The sequence below is a fragment of the Musca autumnalis genome, unplaced genomic scaffold (genome assembly GCF_047663935.1).
Source record: "Musca autumnalis isolate F117 unplaced genomic scaffold, ASM4766393v1 scaffold_4, whole genome shotgun sequence".
Taxonomy (NCBI): domain Eukaryota; kingdom Metazoa; phylum Arthropoda; class Insecta; order Diptera; family Muscidae; genus Musca; species Musca autumnalis.
In genome coordinates this window covers 20234092-20250401 of record NW_027411977.1, presented here as the reverse complement: position 1 = coordinate 20250401, position 16310 = coordinate 20234092, and the positions used below count along the sequence as shown (strand labels likewise).

The following is a 16310-nucleotide window of genomic DNA, read 5'->3' as shown; positions in this document are numbered from 1 at the left end:
GTTCGTACACATAAGTACGAATTTCCAAGACTACCTCAATTCTATACTTCAACAGTAATCTCAATTACGAATTCAGGATTCGTTCACTCAAATCCCCATCGAACCAAATTTTGTACCGTTTATTACTTTGGTCACTTCATTAGTGACCGTTAGTCCAAATTTGAGGAATCAAGCTCTATCCGTCCACCCAAATACAAATTGTACTAAATTTACTACCACTTAGTACTGTTCGTACACATAAGTACGAATTTCCAAAACTTCCTCAATCCTACACTCCACCAGTAGTCTCAACTCCAAATTTCGAGATTCCAACTCTATCCGTTCACCCAAATCGTAATTGTACCAAATTTAGTACCATTTTGTACTTTTCGTACCCATAAGTAGGAATATTCAAAACTACTTTCGTTCTACTCTCCATGAATAGCCTTAGTTCAAAATTTCAGGATTCCAGTTTCATCCGTCGGCCCAAATCGTAATTGTACCCAATTTAGTATCATTTAGTACCCATAAATACGAATTTTCGCTTCCGTTCTACTCTCTAACAGCAGCCTTAATTCAAATTTCAGGATTCCAGCTCTATCCGTTCGCTCAAATCGTAATTGTACGAAATTTAGTACCAATTAGTACGTTTCGTACCCATAGGTACGAATTTTCAAAACTACTTTCATGCTACTCTCCAACAGTAGCCTTAGTTCAAAATTTCAGGATTCCAGCTCTATCCGTTCGCCCAAATCGTAATTGTACCAAATTTAGTACCATTTAGTAATTTTCGTACCCATAAGTACGAATTTTCAAAACTACTTTCGTTCTACTCTCCAACAGCAGCCTATGTTCAAAATTTCAGGATTCCAGCTCCATCCGTTCGCCCAAATCGTAATTGTACCAAATTTAGAACAATTTAATACTTTTCGTACCCATAAGTACGAATTTTCAAAACTACTTCCATTACACCCTCAAACTGTATCTTTAATCCAAAATTTCAGGATTCCAGCACTACCCGTTCGCTTAAATCATAATTGTACCAAATTTAGTATCATTTAGTACATTACGTATCCATAAGTACGAATTTTCAAAACAACTTCCATTCTACTCTCCAACAGTAGCCTTAGTTCAAAATTTCAGGATTCCAGCTCTATCCGTTCGCCCAAATCGTAATTGTACCAAATTTAGTACCATTAGTACGTTTCAATTTTCAAAACTACTTCCATTTTACCCTCCAACTGCAGCCTTAATTCAAAATTTTAGGATTCCAGCTCTATCCGCTCAGCCTAAATCCAAATTGTACAAAATTTAGTACATGTCGTACGCATAAGTACGAATTTTCAAAACTGCTTCCATTCTACTCTCTAACAGCAGCCTTAATTCAAATTTCAGGATTCCAGCTCTATCCGTTCGCCCAAATCATAATTGTACCAAATTTAGTACCATTTAGTACTTTTCGTACCCATATGTACGAATTTTCAAAACTGCTTCCATTCTACTCTTTAACATCAGGATTCCAACTCTATCCGTTCGCCAGAATCATAATTGCACCAATTTTAGTATCATTTAGTACTTTTCGTACCCATACGTACGAGTTTTCAAAACTACTTCCATGCTACCCTCCAACTGTAGCCTTAATTCACAAATTTCAGAATTCCAGCTCTATCCGTTCAACCTATATCCAAATTGTACCAAATTTAGTACCATTTAGTACTTTTCGTACCCATAAGTACGAATTTTCAAAACTACACACTTCCATATTACTCTCCAACAGTAGCCTTCGTTCAAAATTTCAGGATTCCAACTCTATCCGTTTGCCCAAATCATAAGTGTACCAAATTTAGTACCATGTAGTACTTTTCCTACCCATAAGTACGAATTTTCAAAACTACGTCCATTATACTCTCCAACAGTAGCCTTAATTCAAAATTTCAGGATTCCAGCTCCATCCGTTCGCCCAAATCGTAATTGTACCAAATTTAGTACAATTTAGTACTTTTCGTACCCATAAGTACGAATTTTCAAAACTACTTCCATGCTACCCTCCAACTTTAGCCTTAATTCAAAAATTTCAGGATTCCAGCTCTATCTGTTCAACCTATATCCAAATTGTACCAAATTTAGTACCATTTAGTACTTTTCGTATCCATAAGTACGAATTTTTAAAACTACTTCCATATTACTCTCCAACAGTAGCCTTCGTTCAAAATTTCAGGATTCCAACTCTATCCGTTCGCACAAATCATAAGTGTACCAAATTTAGTACCATTTAGTACTCTCGTACACATTTGTACACTTTTCCTAAACCAGCGCCTTATGTCAACCGTACCTTTTAACCTTGATTCTCACACCAAATTTCAACCGTTAACCTTTATCCGTTCACAAAATACGAATTGGTACCAAATTTAGTACACTTTAGTACTTTTCGTACACTTATAGTTTGAATTTCTAAAAACCCTTTAGCACATCTTTCCTACACTCCATCAGTGACCTTCGTTCCAAATTTCAAAGTTCTAGCTCTACCGATTCGCCAAATACAAACGGTACCATATTTAGTACCTTTTAGTACTTTTCGTACCCTTCCAGTTCGAATTTCCAAAAACCCAGCCTTATCTGACCCCTTCGTACCAAGAGTGATCCACACCCAAAATTTCAGGATTCTAGCTTCAGCCGTTTCGTCTGGGCGTTGATGAATCAATCAGTCAATCAGTCAGTCAGTCAGTCAGTGACTGAGTCACTCTACTCTTTTATTAATATAGATACCCTCTTTAGCCTAAAGGCTGAGGGTATAAAAATAGTAATCATTCGAAACCCACTTTCCACAATAGTACTTAAAATTTTTGTAATTAATCGTAGTTTAATACACACAAATTTTGAACAAAATCGAAAAGTACAATCATTTATCAATGATTTTAATTTATTTTAATTTTTAAATCGTGCAAAATTCGTTACAATTTTTTTAGATAGCTGATAAAACGACAAAAAATACAAAAACAGATTTTTTCTGTTTGTACCAATATGTACCAAAATGAGTATTTCTTTGCACATATATGCAATACATACAACGTTGGTTGTGATTTCGAGTCTCCGACAACATTAAGCTTATTGTAAATAATAAATCGTATATATTTAGAAAAATGTGTATAAATAAAAACACCAAATTCATCTCTCTTGGATCGTTGGAATGGGTTCAGATGCTGATGAAATGATCGGATCTTTCACGACTTCCTTTGCATGGGTTCAAATGCTGATGAAAAGATCGGATCTGTCACGACTTCCTTTCCATTGGTTCAAATGCTAATAAAAAATCGGATCTTTCACAACATCGTTTAAACCAATGAAAAAGATGCCAGGAAATCACGTCATGGTATGGAACCCCTTCCTTCAAATTTTGCTGGGTTATTACACACCTCCTAAAAAATCAACAAAAAATCACAGTGATTTTCATTGCAATTTTCAACGAATAATTTAGAGTGTACCTTATAAAACAATGTCATACATGGTGCGCCTTAACTAACTTTAAATGAAAACCGCTTACACCTGGGAAGTTTTTGAGAATTTTCAAACAGCAATGTTTATAGGTGAGAAAAATCCAAAAACAAGAAAAAATCGCTGGAGGGTTTTTTAAATAAATCGCGGTCAAAATTCACATTTTTAAGTTTATTTTAAGTTTTCACCCTTTTGCTTAGAAACCGCAAGTCCTATCGAAATGGGGCTAAAGAAAATGTTGTAGGTGTGAAAATTCTCTAGAGGATTGAACGTTATGATTTGTTCTTAGGTTTTACCATTTTTGCCATAGATGTTCTGGTCACAAAACATAAAAAAACAAAAAAAGCAAAAGAAAAGAAAAACAAATCCCTCTAAAGTTGACGGCCCCCGCAAACGTTTTAAGGACCATGATCTGCGAATCTGCACCTGGAATGTTCGCAGTCTTTATAGAGAAGGTGCAGTTTACGCATTGGCAGATGTACTTGAAAAGTACAAGGCCGACTGCCATACAGGAAATACGATGGATTGGGAAAGGCGTCACAACAACACCTAAAGGTGACGCACTGTATTATAGCTGCCATGACACAAAGCATGAGTTTGGTTGCGGATTTGTAGTTGGTCGGAGGTATAAACATCTGGTCTCCAGCTTCACACCAGTGAATGAAAGACTTGCTACAATTCGAATAAAAGCAAAATTCTTCAACATCAGCTTTATTTGCGCTCATGCTCCCACTGAAGACAAGGACGAACTGACCAAAGATATATTTTATGAGCGCTTAGAAGAAACATGTGACCGTTATCCTGCCCATGACATTAAAATTATCCTAGGCGCTTTTAATGCCAAAATTGGAAAGAAAAATATCTTTGGCAAAACAGTCGGGAATTTCAGTCTCCGCAGTGAAACATCTGACAATGGTATGAGGCCGGTAAACTTTGCAGCTGCAAAAAACATGGTAGTTTGCAGTACCAGATTTCATCATCTCGATATTCATAAGGGCACCTGGCTGTCTCCAGATCAAAGAACAAGTAAACAAATTGATCATGTTGTGGTAGATGGAAGACATTCATCGAGCGTGTTGGATGTACGATCGTTCCGAGGCGCAAACATTGATTCGGACCACTACCTTGTTGCAGCAAAGGTACGTACCCGTCTAAACGTTGCAAATAAAGTAAGGCAGACACAACGCGGAAGTTGGACATCGATAGGCTGCAAACACAACATATATCCACAGCATATTCCACTCAACTAGCCCAATTGCTTAATGAAGGCGCTTCTCGTCCCGATAACATAACAACACAATGGCAAAATATTGCCCACTCCATGCAAACAGCCGCAAAATCCATACTTGGATACCAGAGACCTCCACCAAGGAATCCATGGTATGACCAGGAGTGTCGTGCTGCTACCGAAGAGAAAAAATGCGGCATATAGGGCTACTCTACAATCAGTAGCAACGTAGCGCACGAGAGAGATATCGGGAGAAACGTGTTTTTTCCGCAGAAAAAAGAGAGAGATGGAAAAGGGGAGTGTGAACAAATCGAGATAAACAGGAGACAGAATTAAGTCCGAAAATTCTACCAAAGAGTGAATCATCAAACTGGTGGCTTTGGAACTGGCACATCCTCCTGTAGAGACCAACAAGGTAATCTGGTAACTGATGCAGACAGTGTGCTAAGTATATGGAAAGAGCATTTTTCCAAACTGTTGGTATCCAATAGCAGCGAAGACGACGTAATTGTTTCCTATGTTGTACCATATTCTAGATATATAAGTTTAAGTTGGGAAATTGCAGTCATGACATTGTTGCATAAGGAGGCGATACATTCAATGCATTGTCCCAATTTGAACTTCTATATCTCAATAACGGTAAAACCTACGAAATTATCATAAATGTCAGTCTTGTAGAAACTCTTCATAGCTACAACATTTTCTTTCGTTCCATTTCGAAAGGACCTGCGGTTTCCATAAAAATTTGGCGAAAACCTAACAAACGCCTAAAAATGCCGACTTGAATCGCGTTTTATTTAAAAAGCGCTCCGGCGATTTTTTTTATTTTTCTCATCTATGAACATTGTAGTTTCAGAAACCGCAAAAACTTCTCATGTGTAAGTACCTTCCATTTAAAGTAGCTTCAAGAGCACTGTGAAGTGTATTGAACTTCTTCTAAGAGAATTAATTCAAAGCATTAGTTAATGTCGAAGTAAAACTTTCTGTTTCGAACTAAACTTTAGTTGCGTTTCAACCTCCAAATGCTAGAACGAACACAATTAATCAAACAATGTCCAAATATAGGGTATCTCATCCATTGATGTTTTTATTTCCATTCTCTCTAGGATTCCAATTGTTATTGATAGCAATTCAAACTTTATACATACACGTATATGTATGTTCATATACAGTACACAGTACGATTCTTCGTTGCAATAATGAAAGCCATGAAATTTGCTTATGACTAATAACTGCCTTTTTGGTTTTGTTGACACAGGGTTATCGCAAGTCATTCTATTTACATTTGCTGACTGAGTTCGGCAACAGCGAAAAGTGGAGATAACACGGACATACATAGTAGGCATCATAGACAACAAAGCACTGTTGACAGAGTTAATTCAAATTAATTGGCATTTAATACCAACTAATTAAAGTGTAATAATCACAGTTAGGTCTCTCTCACTCATGCGTCTCATTGTTTGATAACATTTCCCCTTGTATTCCATCAATATTGTAACCGTTTTTGTTTCTTTCCATTTCCTATTTACAGATTTATTACTTGATTTCCCCCAAAATAAGTGTCCATGTCGTTTAAAGAGTACACACCGTTGAAAATGCCAAACCTATTAAATCATTTGTATAACGGCAATGGTGCAATTGCACCGGAATTGGTGGAATCTCAACCACATTTAATGAAGAATGCTTTAAAAGCTAGAAGGCAGAGGAATAAGGTAAGTAGAGTTAGGAGAACGAAATATAAATTGTTTAATTGTTTTTAATTTTGTTTATAGTTTTGGTTGATATCCATGATCATTGAAAGAACTCGCCCTAAGGCAAGAACCACAGAATTGGAGGATGTGGAAACACCATTGGACTCAACATCACCAAATGAACAATCTTCAATTATGGATGAAGTTTGTCTATTGCGCGATAGTCCATTTCGTATATTGAGGGTAAGTGAAAGATGATTTCAAAAATAAAAAGAATTAAATTATTTATCTGTAATATTAAAATATGTTTGGATGAAGAAGGTTTGGGAAAAGCAGTAAAAGAGTATCAGTCGGCTTTGCCGAAAGAGATATACCCTCAGCCTGTGTAAATTGAAACACTTTTTCCCCGAAAAAAGTTATGTATTTAGGGGGTTTCACAATTTTGGGCGTATGAATCGACAAAAATGTTTATAAGGATTAAAGTTCAAAAGTTTTGCGGAGAAGTACTTAAAGGAATGGTCCGACATAGACCACGAGGGTGCCATAGGGAATTTTACACCCTTCGGGCTGTTTTCTCAAGAAGTATGGACTTGCCTCTGAAAAAACTTTTACCATTGTAATTGAGGCAGCGAATGTAAGTTGCTTCAGAAAAATCAAACTGATTCGATAGCAGTAGAGTTGTGTAGTTCCGGAACGAACTAGTTCCAAGGAACTATTGGAACTATATCGTTGTTGCTGTTTGTTCGCTTCAATTTAATTACTTGTATGTCAATTCATCCACTAAGCAATGAAAACATTTCGGTCTCGGAACTATTTGGAACGAAAAAAAAACAAAAAGAGCGACGAAAGAGAAAGATTCGTTAAACTATTTCGGTCTCGGAACTATTTGGAATGAAAAGAACGATGAAAGAGAAAAATTCATTGAACTATATCGATCTCGGAACTATTTGGAACTATGGAACTACTTTAAGGAACTAGTTCCTTTTGGGAAAAGTAATTAGAAAGATCGATCCGTTCCGGGAACTAGAATTCCCAACTCTAGATAGCAGGTCTTAAAGTGAACTTATCCGAAATTTTGTGTGGGAGGTACCGGATGGAGTGGTCAATTATAGTCCATATTCGAACCTGATCTTTATCTGGTACATTTATAAGGATGTGTAAAGTATGTACCAAATCGGCCACTTCTTTGAAGAAAGTTCCTTCAAGAGATATCGCACAAGTTTTCCGAACATTTTCGAACTTTTAAGGGGGAAGTACCTGAAGGAGTGGACCCTAAACAGAACTTTTCCGATTTTTTTGTGGGAGGTACCCGAAGGAGTGGACCGATTGGGTCCATATTGAAACCTTATCTTAGTCTGGTACGCATTTCACGATGTGGAAAGTTTTTTTCCGAACATTTTCGAACTTTTATGGGGGAGGTACCGGAAGGAATGGACCGATATAATCCATCTTCGAACTTGAACTAAGTTTGGACAAAATATTACAAAAGCCAAATTTTGGAGTTAACTTGCGCTCCAACCACTACACACGGTGTCAAAGGGGTTTTTTGTAACTTTCATGCTATTCTCTCAGGAAGTATGGACTTGTCCCTGATTAAACTTATAGCGTCGTATTGGGGGCAGTGAATACAGGTTGCTACAACAAAAATTAAAGCGATTCGAGAGCAGGCCCTAAACTTGAACTTTCCGAAATTTTGTGTGGGGGGTACCCGAAGGAGTGGACCGATATTGGAACCGTATCTAAGTCTGGTACACATTTCACGATGTGCAAAGTATGGACCCAATTGGTTACTCTCTACACGAGTTATCGTACATACAACTTTTCCGAACATTTTGAACTTTTGTGGGGGAGGTAACGGAAGGAGAGGCCCGATATAACCCATCTTCGAACTTAAACTAAGTTTGGACAAAATATTACAAAAGCCAAATTTTGGATCTAATCGGTTGATCCGTTCGAGAGTTATCGTGAGCTCCAGCCAGACAAACCGACACACGTACGGAAATGGCTTAATCTACTCCAAAATGTCTGAAACGGATTTCGTCCAAAAATACTTGGGGTCTTAAACCATTATTTCGATGAGGCACATCGTTAGCATAAATGCTGAGGGTATAAAAATGTGCCTCATAAAATATTGGTTTTAGACCACAAGTATATTTGGACGAAATTCGTTTCAGACAATGTGGAATCGAGTCGGTCCGCCTGTCTGATGCGCCCCATAACTCTCGAACGAATCAACCGTACCACATTTTGCCCACCGTAGTGCCACCGTAGTGCAATGGTATGCACACCCGCCTTGCACGCAGAAGGTCGTGGGTTCGATTACCAGGCCAGGCAACATCAAAATACCCCTCAGTAATGTTGGCGACATTTCCTGAGTATTTCAGCCATATAAACTTCTCTATAAAGTGGTGTCGTAAGACACGCCGTTCGGACTCGCTGATAAACAGTAGGTCCCAAATCACTGAGCTAATGTGAACCGGGGTGCACTCATTGATATGAAAGAAGTCTCCCTTGTCCCGTCTGAGATGTTTGTGGAACAATTATATATATATACTAGCCGGCCCGGCCCGCCTTGCTGGCCCCTGAAACAGTTTTATGTTACCTTTTCTTAAGTCGATTGTGTCGTCCTTGTACCTTTTTATAATGTATACCTGATAAAGCTATAGCTATCGATATGTTGCCTTCTAATTTAAAGCTATCGATATGTTGCGTTCTAAATTTCCAATAAGATCAAAGCTTCCTTATGCATAACATCTGGTATTTCCATTGATTTTTAGCATATTTCAGAAATTGGGAGTGATCGGGTCTTAATGCTAAAATATGTAACACGGGTTGGTAAAACGGACACGTTCGTAAGTTTATATAGCCTATTTCCGCCAGTGGCCAACCCTGTACATCGTCTGAAAATGAATTGGAAATTGGTTCAGAAGTTTTGGAGATATAACGTATTCAAAAAATGGGCATGCTAAAAGTGTTTTAAAATAAGAAGGGCATGGGGGAGGTACCCCGTCCCCTCCGATTAAAAAAAATTCAATCCAAAAAAATGTATAGCCTATTTTCACCACGGGTGTTCATGGGTCACTGTACATTCTCGGAAATTTTAAAGAAAATGGGCTCAGTACTTTCAGAGATATAACATACTTAACAAAGTGGGCATGGTCGGGTCCTCCCAGTAGATTCTCTGTCATTTTCAAGAAAATCGGTTAAGCAAATTTTGATATATAAGCTATTTAAAAAAGTGGGCGTGGTCGGGTCTTTAGGCCCCAAATCAGTACCTAGGGTCGGAGACAAAACAACCATTGACTCGCAAATTAATTTTCTCTCCGATACGTTCGTCAATATTGTAAAAATAGAGTTTTTAAAAAGTAGGGCATGGGGAGGTACCCCTCCCCCTCCGAAATTCAACAAAATATATACCCTAATTTCACCAAGGGTCCTCCCAGTAGATTCTCTGAAATTTTGAAGAAAATCGGTTAAGCAGTTTTTGATATATAAGCTATTTAAAAAAGTGGGCGTGGTCGGGTCTTTAGGCTCCAAATTAGTACCTAGGATCAGAGACACAACAACCGTTGTCTCGCAAATTAATTTTCTCTCCGATACGTTCGTCCGTTTTTCTAAAATAGCGTTTTTAAAAAAAATAGGGCATAGGGGAGGTACCCCGTCCCCTCCGAAATGCAAAAAATATATAGGCTATTTTCACTACCGGTGTTCCCTGTACATTCTCTGAAATTTTCAAGAAAATCGGTTCCGCCGTTTTTGAGTCTATACGGAACATACAAACATACACACATTGTCTTTTATATATAAGAAGATATATAATATTTTGCCCAAACTCAGTCGAAGTTCCCGCACAACATGTCAACAATTTTCAGTAAAATGGTGTGAACGATAACACTCGAAGGGATTCGAATCGATTTGGTCCATACTTTGCACATCATATTATTCTTTCCAGGTATAGAACGAGTTCGAATATAGACTTCACGTACCTCCCACACAAAAATTCTGAAATTTGAAATTTATGGCAGATTCAGCAGCTTTTCCTTGCGGCTCCTTTTACGTACTATTTTTTGTGCACGGCATGCACTGGCTGAACCCTGGACTAGTATGTGTGGAGATAGTGTACAGCGTTCTTGTAGTGCTGCATATTATGATGTTCAGCTGCTGAATAGTTATTTCTGATGAGAGGGCCAAAAGCGAATACAATTTACCTTTGCTGACATCCCTGCCTGCCTTCAGTAGCGGAACCACAGTACATATTTTCCAGACTTTGGATACGATGTTGGTGGCTAGCTACATATTGAGAACATTGGTAAGATCCTCAACACATCCTTCCGAATCTAACGTTTTAGAGAATTTGGCGTTCCTAATGCCATTTTTAACATCATCCATTGTATATTGTGGCGGTTCCTTCTCGGCAGGAAGAGATCTAATGCGACGTAGTACTATACTCTTCGTCCTGTCATTTCTGGGGTGTTCCACAAACGGTCGATTAAAAGAGGTAGCCACGTACCTCTTCGGATCAGTCAGCGTAACGTTGTCAAACGTGGCTGAGGTCTCATCTTCTTTTATCTCAGGATTTGTCTGGCCAGTAGAGCTAGCCTCTGGTTATCACCTAAAAACGATTGCCACAACTCCTGATGAGCATTAAAGTACCCTAAGACCAGTCGGTTGTGAACTTGCAAAATTGGGGTAATTTTGGATATACTACATGTAGAACGGGATGTATGCGGTAAGCAACTCTCCCTCGGCAGTTCCACACGTGACAGAGCCAGGCTCAAGCGAGATAGGTCTGTATTGATTTAAAAAAAAATCTGCCGTATCTCAACAGCGAGTCACATTTTTTGAGGCATATTAATTAGGTACTTTCAGTCATCAGAAGGTAAAACATGCTTGTAAACAAATAAACCCAAGACCAATTTTAGAACCATTTAGTATTTTTTGTAAAACTCCGTGCGGAGTTGTTTTTTTTTTCTCTTTTTTGTCTCCCATCGGACGCCTCCCCAGGTGGTGGATAGGGGAACGCTCAATATATGATGGGTACCGCAAAAATAAAATATGTGGGGCGAACCAAAAGAAAAAAGGAAAAAGCAGTGTCTGTTCCCATATTGGGCGACTGCAAACAGCGTCTGTACTCCAGTGGAGCGGCTGAATACCGAGAAGGAAAACTGTAAACCCTTCAGAAGGCAACGGGAAACCATTGAAGTAATATCCCATGAAAATCATGCAACTATGGACACACATGAACAACGGCCCTCAATCTCCGGTCATACGAGGGTGCTAAGAATCCCCGGAGGTAAAACAAAACACACTCTGAATATTGGTACATGGAACGTGCGAAGTCTTTATGAATCTGGAAAGTTTGCTAATACCGTGAATGAAATGAATAAATTGAAAATCGATATTTTAGGAGTCTGCGAAACCTGGTGGCCTGACAGTGGAGACTTTGTCTCTGAAAATGTTAAAATGTATTATTCAGGAAATATGAATAAAAATCACAGGAACGGCGTTGGAGTTATTGTTAAAAAACATATAGCAAAATGTGTATCAGGCTTTATTCCCAAATCTGATAGAACAATGCTTATACAATTGGAAGCAAGACCACTAAAAATTAATATTATACAAGTATATGCACCTACCGCTGATAAAAGCAAAGAAGAAGTCGAAGAGTTTTACGAAGATATTAAATACTTAATGAACATGACTAAACACCATGAAATAACAATAGTTCAAGGCGACTTTAATGCTAAAGTGGGCCAAGATATAGTGCCCGGGATTACGGGAAAACATGGCCTAGGAGAGAGGAATGAAAGAGGCAGCAGAATGATCCAATTCTGCCAGGAACATAACATGAAAATTACAAACACAATGTTCTCCCTTCCCCCTAGAAGACTGTATACCTGGAAGTCACCCCAGGATAAACCAACAAACATAGTGAGGAATCAAATCGATTATATATTAATTAACAAACGCTATTCTTCTTTTGTAACAAAAACCTCTACGTATCCAGGAGCGGACGTCCCATCCGATCATGTATTACTGATGACAAAGCTACAAACAAAGCTAAGGACAAATATGAAGAAAAAAATACGTAAGAGAATTAACGTTGAGAAACTTGATGAGCCATCGACAAAAACAGAAATAAAAGCCCTCATAGGGCAAGAATTTAGTAAAATTGAAGGAATGGACAGTGAAAGCATATGGAAGTCGGTAAAACAATCGCTAAAATCAATAGCAGATAATAATTTAGGAAGCAATCCAAGAAAACGGAAGAATGAATGGATGACTGCAGAAATACTGGGCCTAATGGAAGAACGTCGAAAATATAAGAATTCCAACTACGAATTATATCATGAATTAAATAAAGAAGTACAATCTGCAATCAGAGCAGCGAAAAATGACAATCTTAACAAACAATGCCAGGAGATCGAAAGATTACAAGAACTTCATGACGATTTTAATCTCCACAAAAAAATTAAGGAAGCAGCGGGAATATATCGTAAATCACTGCCAAAAGTTCTATACAACAGCAACAATGAAGCTGTTTTTGATATTACGGAGAAAAAGGCTATATGGCAGAATTACATAACCTCTCTTTATACAGATGAAAACAGATCAAACTACGACATAATGGAACCCGAGCCACAAGTAGGAACTCCGATAACTAAACAAGAAACTGAAGCTGCTATTAAATCTTTAAAAATGAAGAAAGCATGTGGTCCAGATGAAATCCCATCCGAAATTCTTAAACTGATTGAAGGCGATAATATCAACATACTTGTAAGGCTTTTTAATTGCATATATGAAACCGGTAAATATCCACAGGACTGGCTAAAATCTACGTTCATAGCTATTCCTAAAAAAGGACATCCAAAAGCATGCAACGATTATAGACTAATTAGTCTTATGAGCCATGCCCTTAAAATTTTTCTCAAGATAATTCATGGCAGGATATATAAAAGATGTGAAAATGTTATGGGATTCTCTCAATTCGGCTTTAAAGAAGGAATGGGAACACGTGAAGCGCTTTTTTCAATTGAAGTTCTTCTTCAAAAATGTAAAAATGCTCAAAAAGACGTTTATATTTGCTTTATAGACTATGAAAAAGCATTTGATACAGTCAAACACGATAAACTTGTAGAAATCCTTGCATCTATTGGTATCGAAGAAAAGGAAATTCGCTGCATAAAAAGTTTATATTGGCAACAGACAGCACAGGTTGATGTTGAAGGAGAGATGACTGAAGATATAATAATATCTAAAGGTGTTAGGCAAGGATGTATATTGTCGCCTTTACTATTCAATGTATACTCCGAAAAAATATTTCAGGAATCATTTAAAGATGTTCAGAAAGGAATATTTGTAAATGGCGCTTTCATCAACAATATAAGATATGCAGACGACACAACAATCTTAGCTGACAGCATGTCAGGTCTTCAATATCTCTTAAATAGGCTGGTAGCACAAAGCGAGTTGTATGGGTTAAAAATCAATATTAAGAAAACAAAATATATGATTGTGAGCAAAGAAAACCGCTGTCCCCCTTTCACATTAACAATAAAAGATACAGCAGTAGAGAGAGTATACAGCTTTAAATATCTCGGTGCAGTGATAAATGACAAGCTGGATAACTCATCCGAAATAAGATGCCGAATTGAAATGGCGAGGGAAGCATTTATCAAGTACAAGAAAATCTTTACCAGCCATGATATAAACATAAAAACCAAGCTGCGATACATGAAAACATATGTATGGTCAGTTCTGTTATACGCTGTCGAAGTTTGGACCTTAAAGGCAACAGATATTAAAAAACTAGAAGCTTTTGAAATGTGGACATACAGAAGAATATTGAAAATTCCATGGACGCAGTTTGTTTCAAACAGTGAGGTACTGCAAAGGCTACACCAGGAAAAGGAAATAATCCATATAATAAAAAAACGAAAAACAGCTTATCTTGGTCATATAATGCGAAACAACAAATATAAGCTACTCCAAAATATAATCCGAACAAAAATTGAAGGAAGACCCACTAGAGGAAGAAAGGAAATGATATGGATTAATAACATACAGGAGTGGACTGGTATCCAAGATGTTGGGAATCTTCTGAGCGAAAGCCGAAACAGAGAGTCATTTGCTGAGATAATAAGAAATTTATAAAAACCAAAATGAAATTTATAATGTAACATATGTAATATGTATGTATATAATTGCATTGATCGCCAAAATTCGAAAAACGAATAGGCAAATAAAGAAGAAGAATAGTAAATATTTCCAATTCAATTTTAGCCATCTGCGACCCGCACATCAAATTTCAAAATTTGTAAGCATTTCAAAAAAACTCCTTATATTATCGTTCACGCAATAACAAAATGGTACCAAATTTAGTACTTTTCATACACCTGGGTATAACCTTAAAAAATTACCTTCTTTTAGCAACCATTTATAACAACCGCGAATCTCTTTCCTAGCTCTATCAGTTTTTCCAAACCCAATAACAGTAATTTACATATAAATACACAACAATGAATTTCCGAAACCTCCGCCTAAAATTTTAAAAAATTCCTGCTAACCCTTGCACAATAACAAATGTTATCAAGTACTGTACCATTTAATATTTTTCAAAAACCATTTCCATATTCTAACTCCACATACCAACAGTTACTCTAAGAACAAATTTTAGAATTCCAGCTCTGTTCCTACAACCGACACAACATTTAGACCGCTTTAATACTTTTCGTAAATTTATGGTACGTTTTTCTTAAAACACGTCCATGTACCAACGTTACACACCAATAATCACCCTAACTCCAGAAAGTACAAATTCCAGCTCTGTCCATAAACCCAACATCAAATTGAGTACCATTTATTAATTATCGTATACTTACGTTACGTGTTTCGACAACCACGTATCTCAACCCTACACTGACATTAATACAAAATAATAACAGTAATCTTAGTTCCAAATCTGTATCCGTTCATCCAATACCAAATGGTACCAAACTTAATACCATTTAGTACTCTTCGTACCCATAAGTACGATTTTCCAAAACTACCTGAATCATACACATCGATAGTAATCTTAATTCCCAATTTCAGAATTGCAGCATTTTCAACCAAATCATATTGTACCAAATTTAGTACTTTTCGTACCATAAGTACCGATTTCCAAAACTAATCCTACGCTCCAAAGAAATCTTAATTCCAAATTTCAGGGTTCCAGCTTTATCCGTTCACTCAAATCCAAATTGTACCAAATTTATTACAATTCAGTACTTTCCGTCCCATAAGTACGAAACTTCCTCAATCTTACAGTCCAACAGCAATATTAATTCCAAATTTCAGGATTCGTTCACCCAAATCCAAATTGTACCAAATTTAGTACCCTTTGCCCTCTTTAGTACAAGTTTCCAAACGATCCTCAATCCTACACCCCAATAGCAATCTTAATTCCAGATAATTCCGTGTACGATTCGTAACCATAAGTACGAATTTCCGAAACAACCTCAATCCTATAGTCCAACAGTGATTTTAATTCCAAATTTCCGGATTCAAGTTCTATCCGTTCACCCAAATCCGAATTGAACCAAATTTATTACCATTTAGTACCACTTAGTACTTTCCGTACCCATAAGTAGGAACTTCCAAAACTACCTCAATCCTACACCCCAATATCAATCTTAGTTCCAAATTTCAGCTCTATTCGTTTACCCAAATCTGAATTATACCAAATTTAGTACACTTTGTCTTCTTTAGTACAATTTCCAAACCAACACTCCCACAGTAATCTTAATTCCAAATTTAAGGATTCGAGCTCTGTCAGTACCATTTAGTAATTTTCGTACCAATAAGTAAAACTTTCCAATCCTTCACCCCTATCCGTACCATTTAGTACTTTTCGTACCAATGCAATTGGATTTGGTTGA

At 37.2% G+C, this 16310-nt stretch overlaps 2 protein-coding genes across 2 annotated transcripts in view; both read left to right on the top strand.

Annotated features, from left to right (window-relative positions):
• mfr (ferlin family C2 domain-containing myoferlin misfire) overlaps positions 1–6389 on the top strand; it is a 70732-nt gene extending 64343 nt beyond the window's left edge. The window contains exon 17 of the mRNA XM_073983840.1: positions 6231–6389. Coding sequence (XP_073839941.1) covers positions 6231–6243 — 13 coding nt within the window. The 3' untranslated portion in view covers positions 6244–6389. The remainder of the gene's footprint in view (positions 1–6230) is intronic.
• A 5575-nt stretch (positions 6390–11964) lies between these two features.
• LOC141401892 (uncharacterized) lies at positions 11965–14882 on the top strand. Its single transcript, XM_073982444.1, has 2 exons — positions 11965–13167; positions 14856–14882. Exons 1-2 carry the CDS (start codon positions 11965–11967, stop codon positions 14880–14882), a joined length of 1230 nt encoding a protein of 409 aa, XP_073838545.1.
• The last annotated feature ends 1428 nt before the right edge of the window (positions 14883–16310 follow it).

Bases quoted from the DNA above. Each gene is read 5' to 3' on its own strand.
- LOC141401892 (XM_073982444.1), top strand. From the start codon at position 11,965: ATGCTTATACAATTGGAAGCAAGACCACTAAAAATTAATATTATACAA. The intron at 13,168-14,855 runs GTAAGGCTTTTT...TCTCTTTCCTAG, and splicing joins GCGATAATATCAACATACTT to CTCTATCAGTTTTTCCAAAC.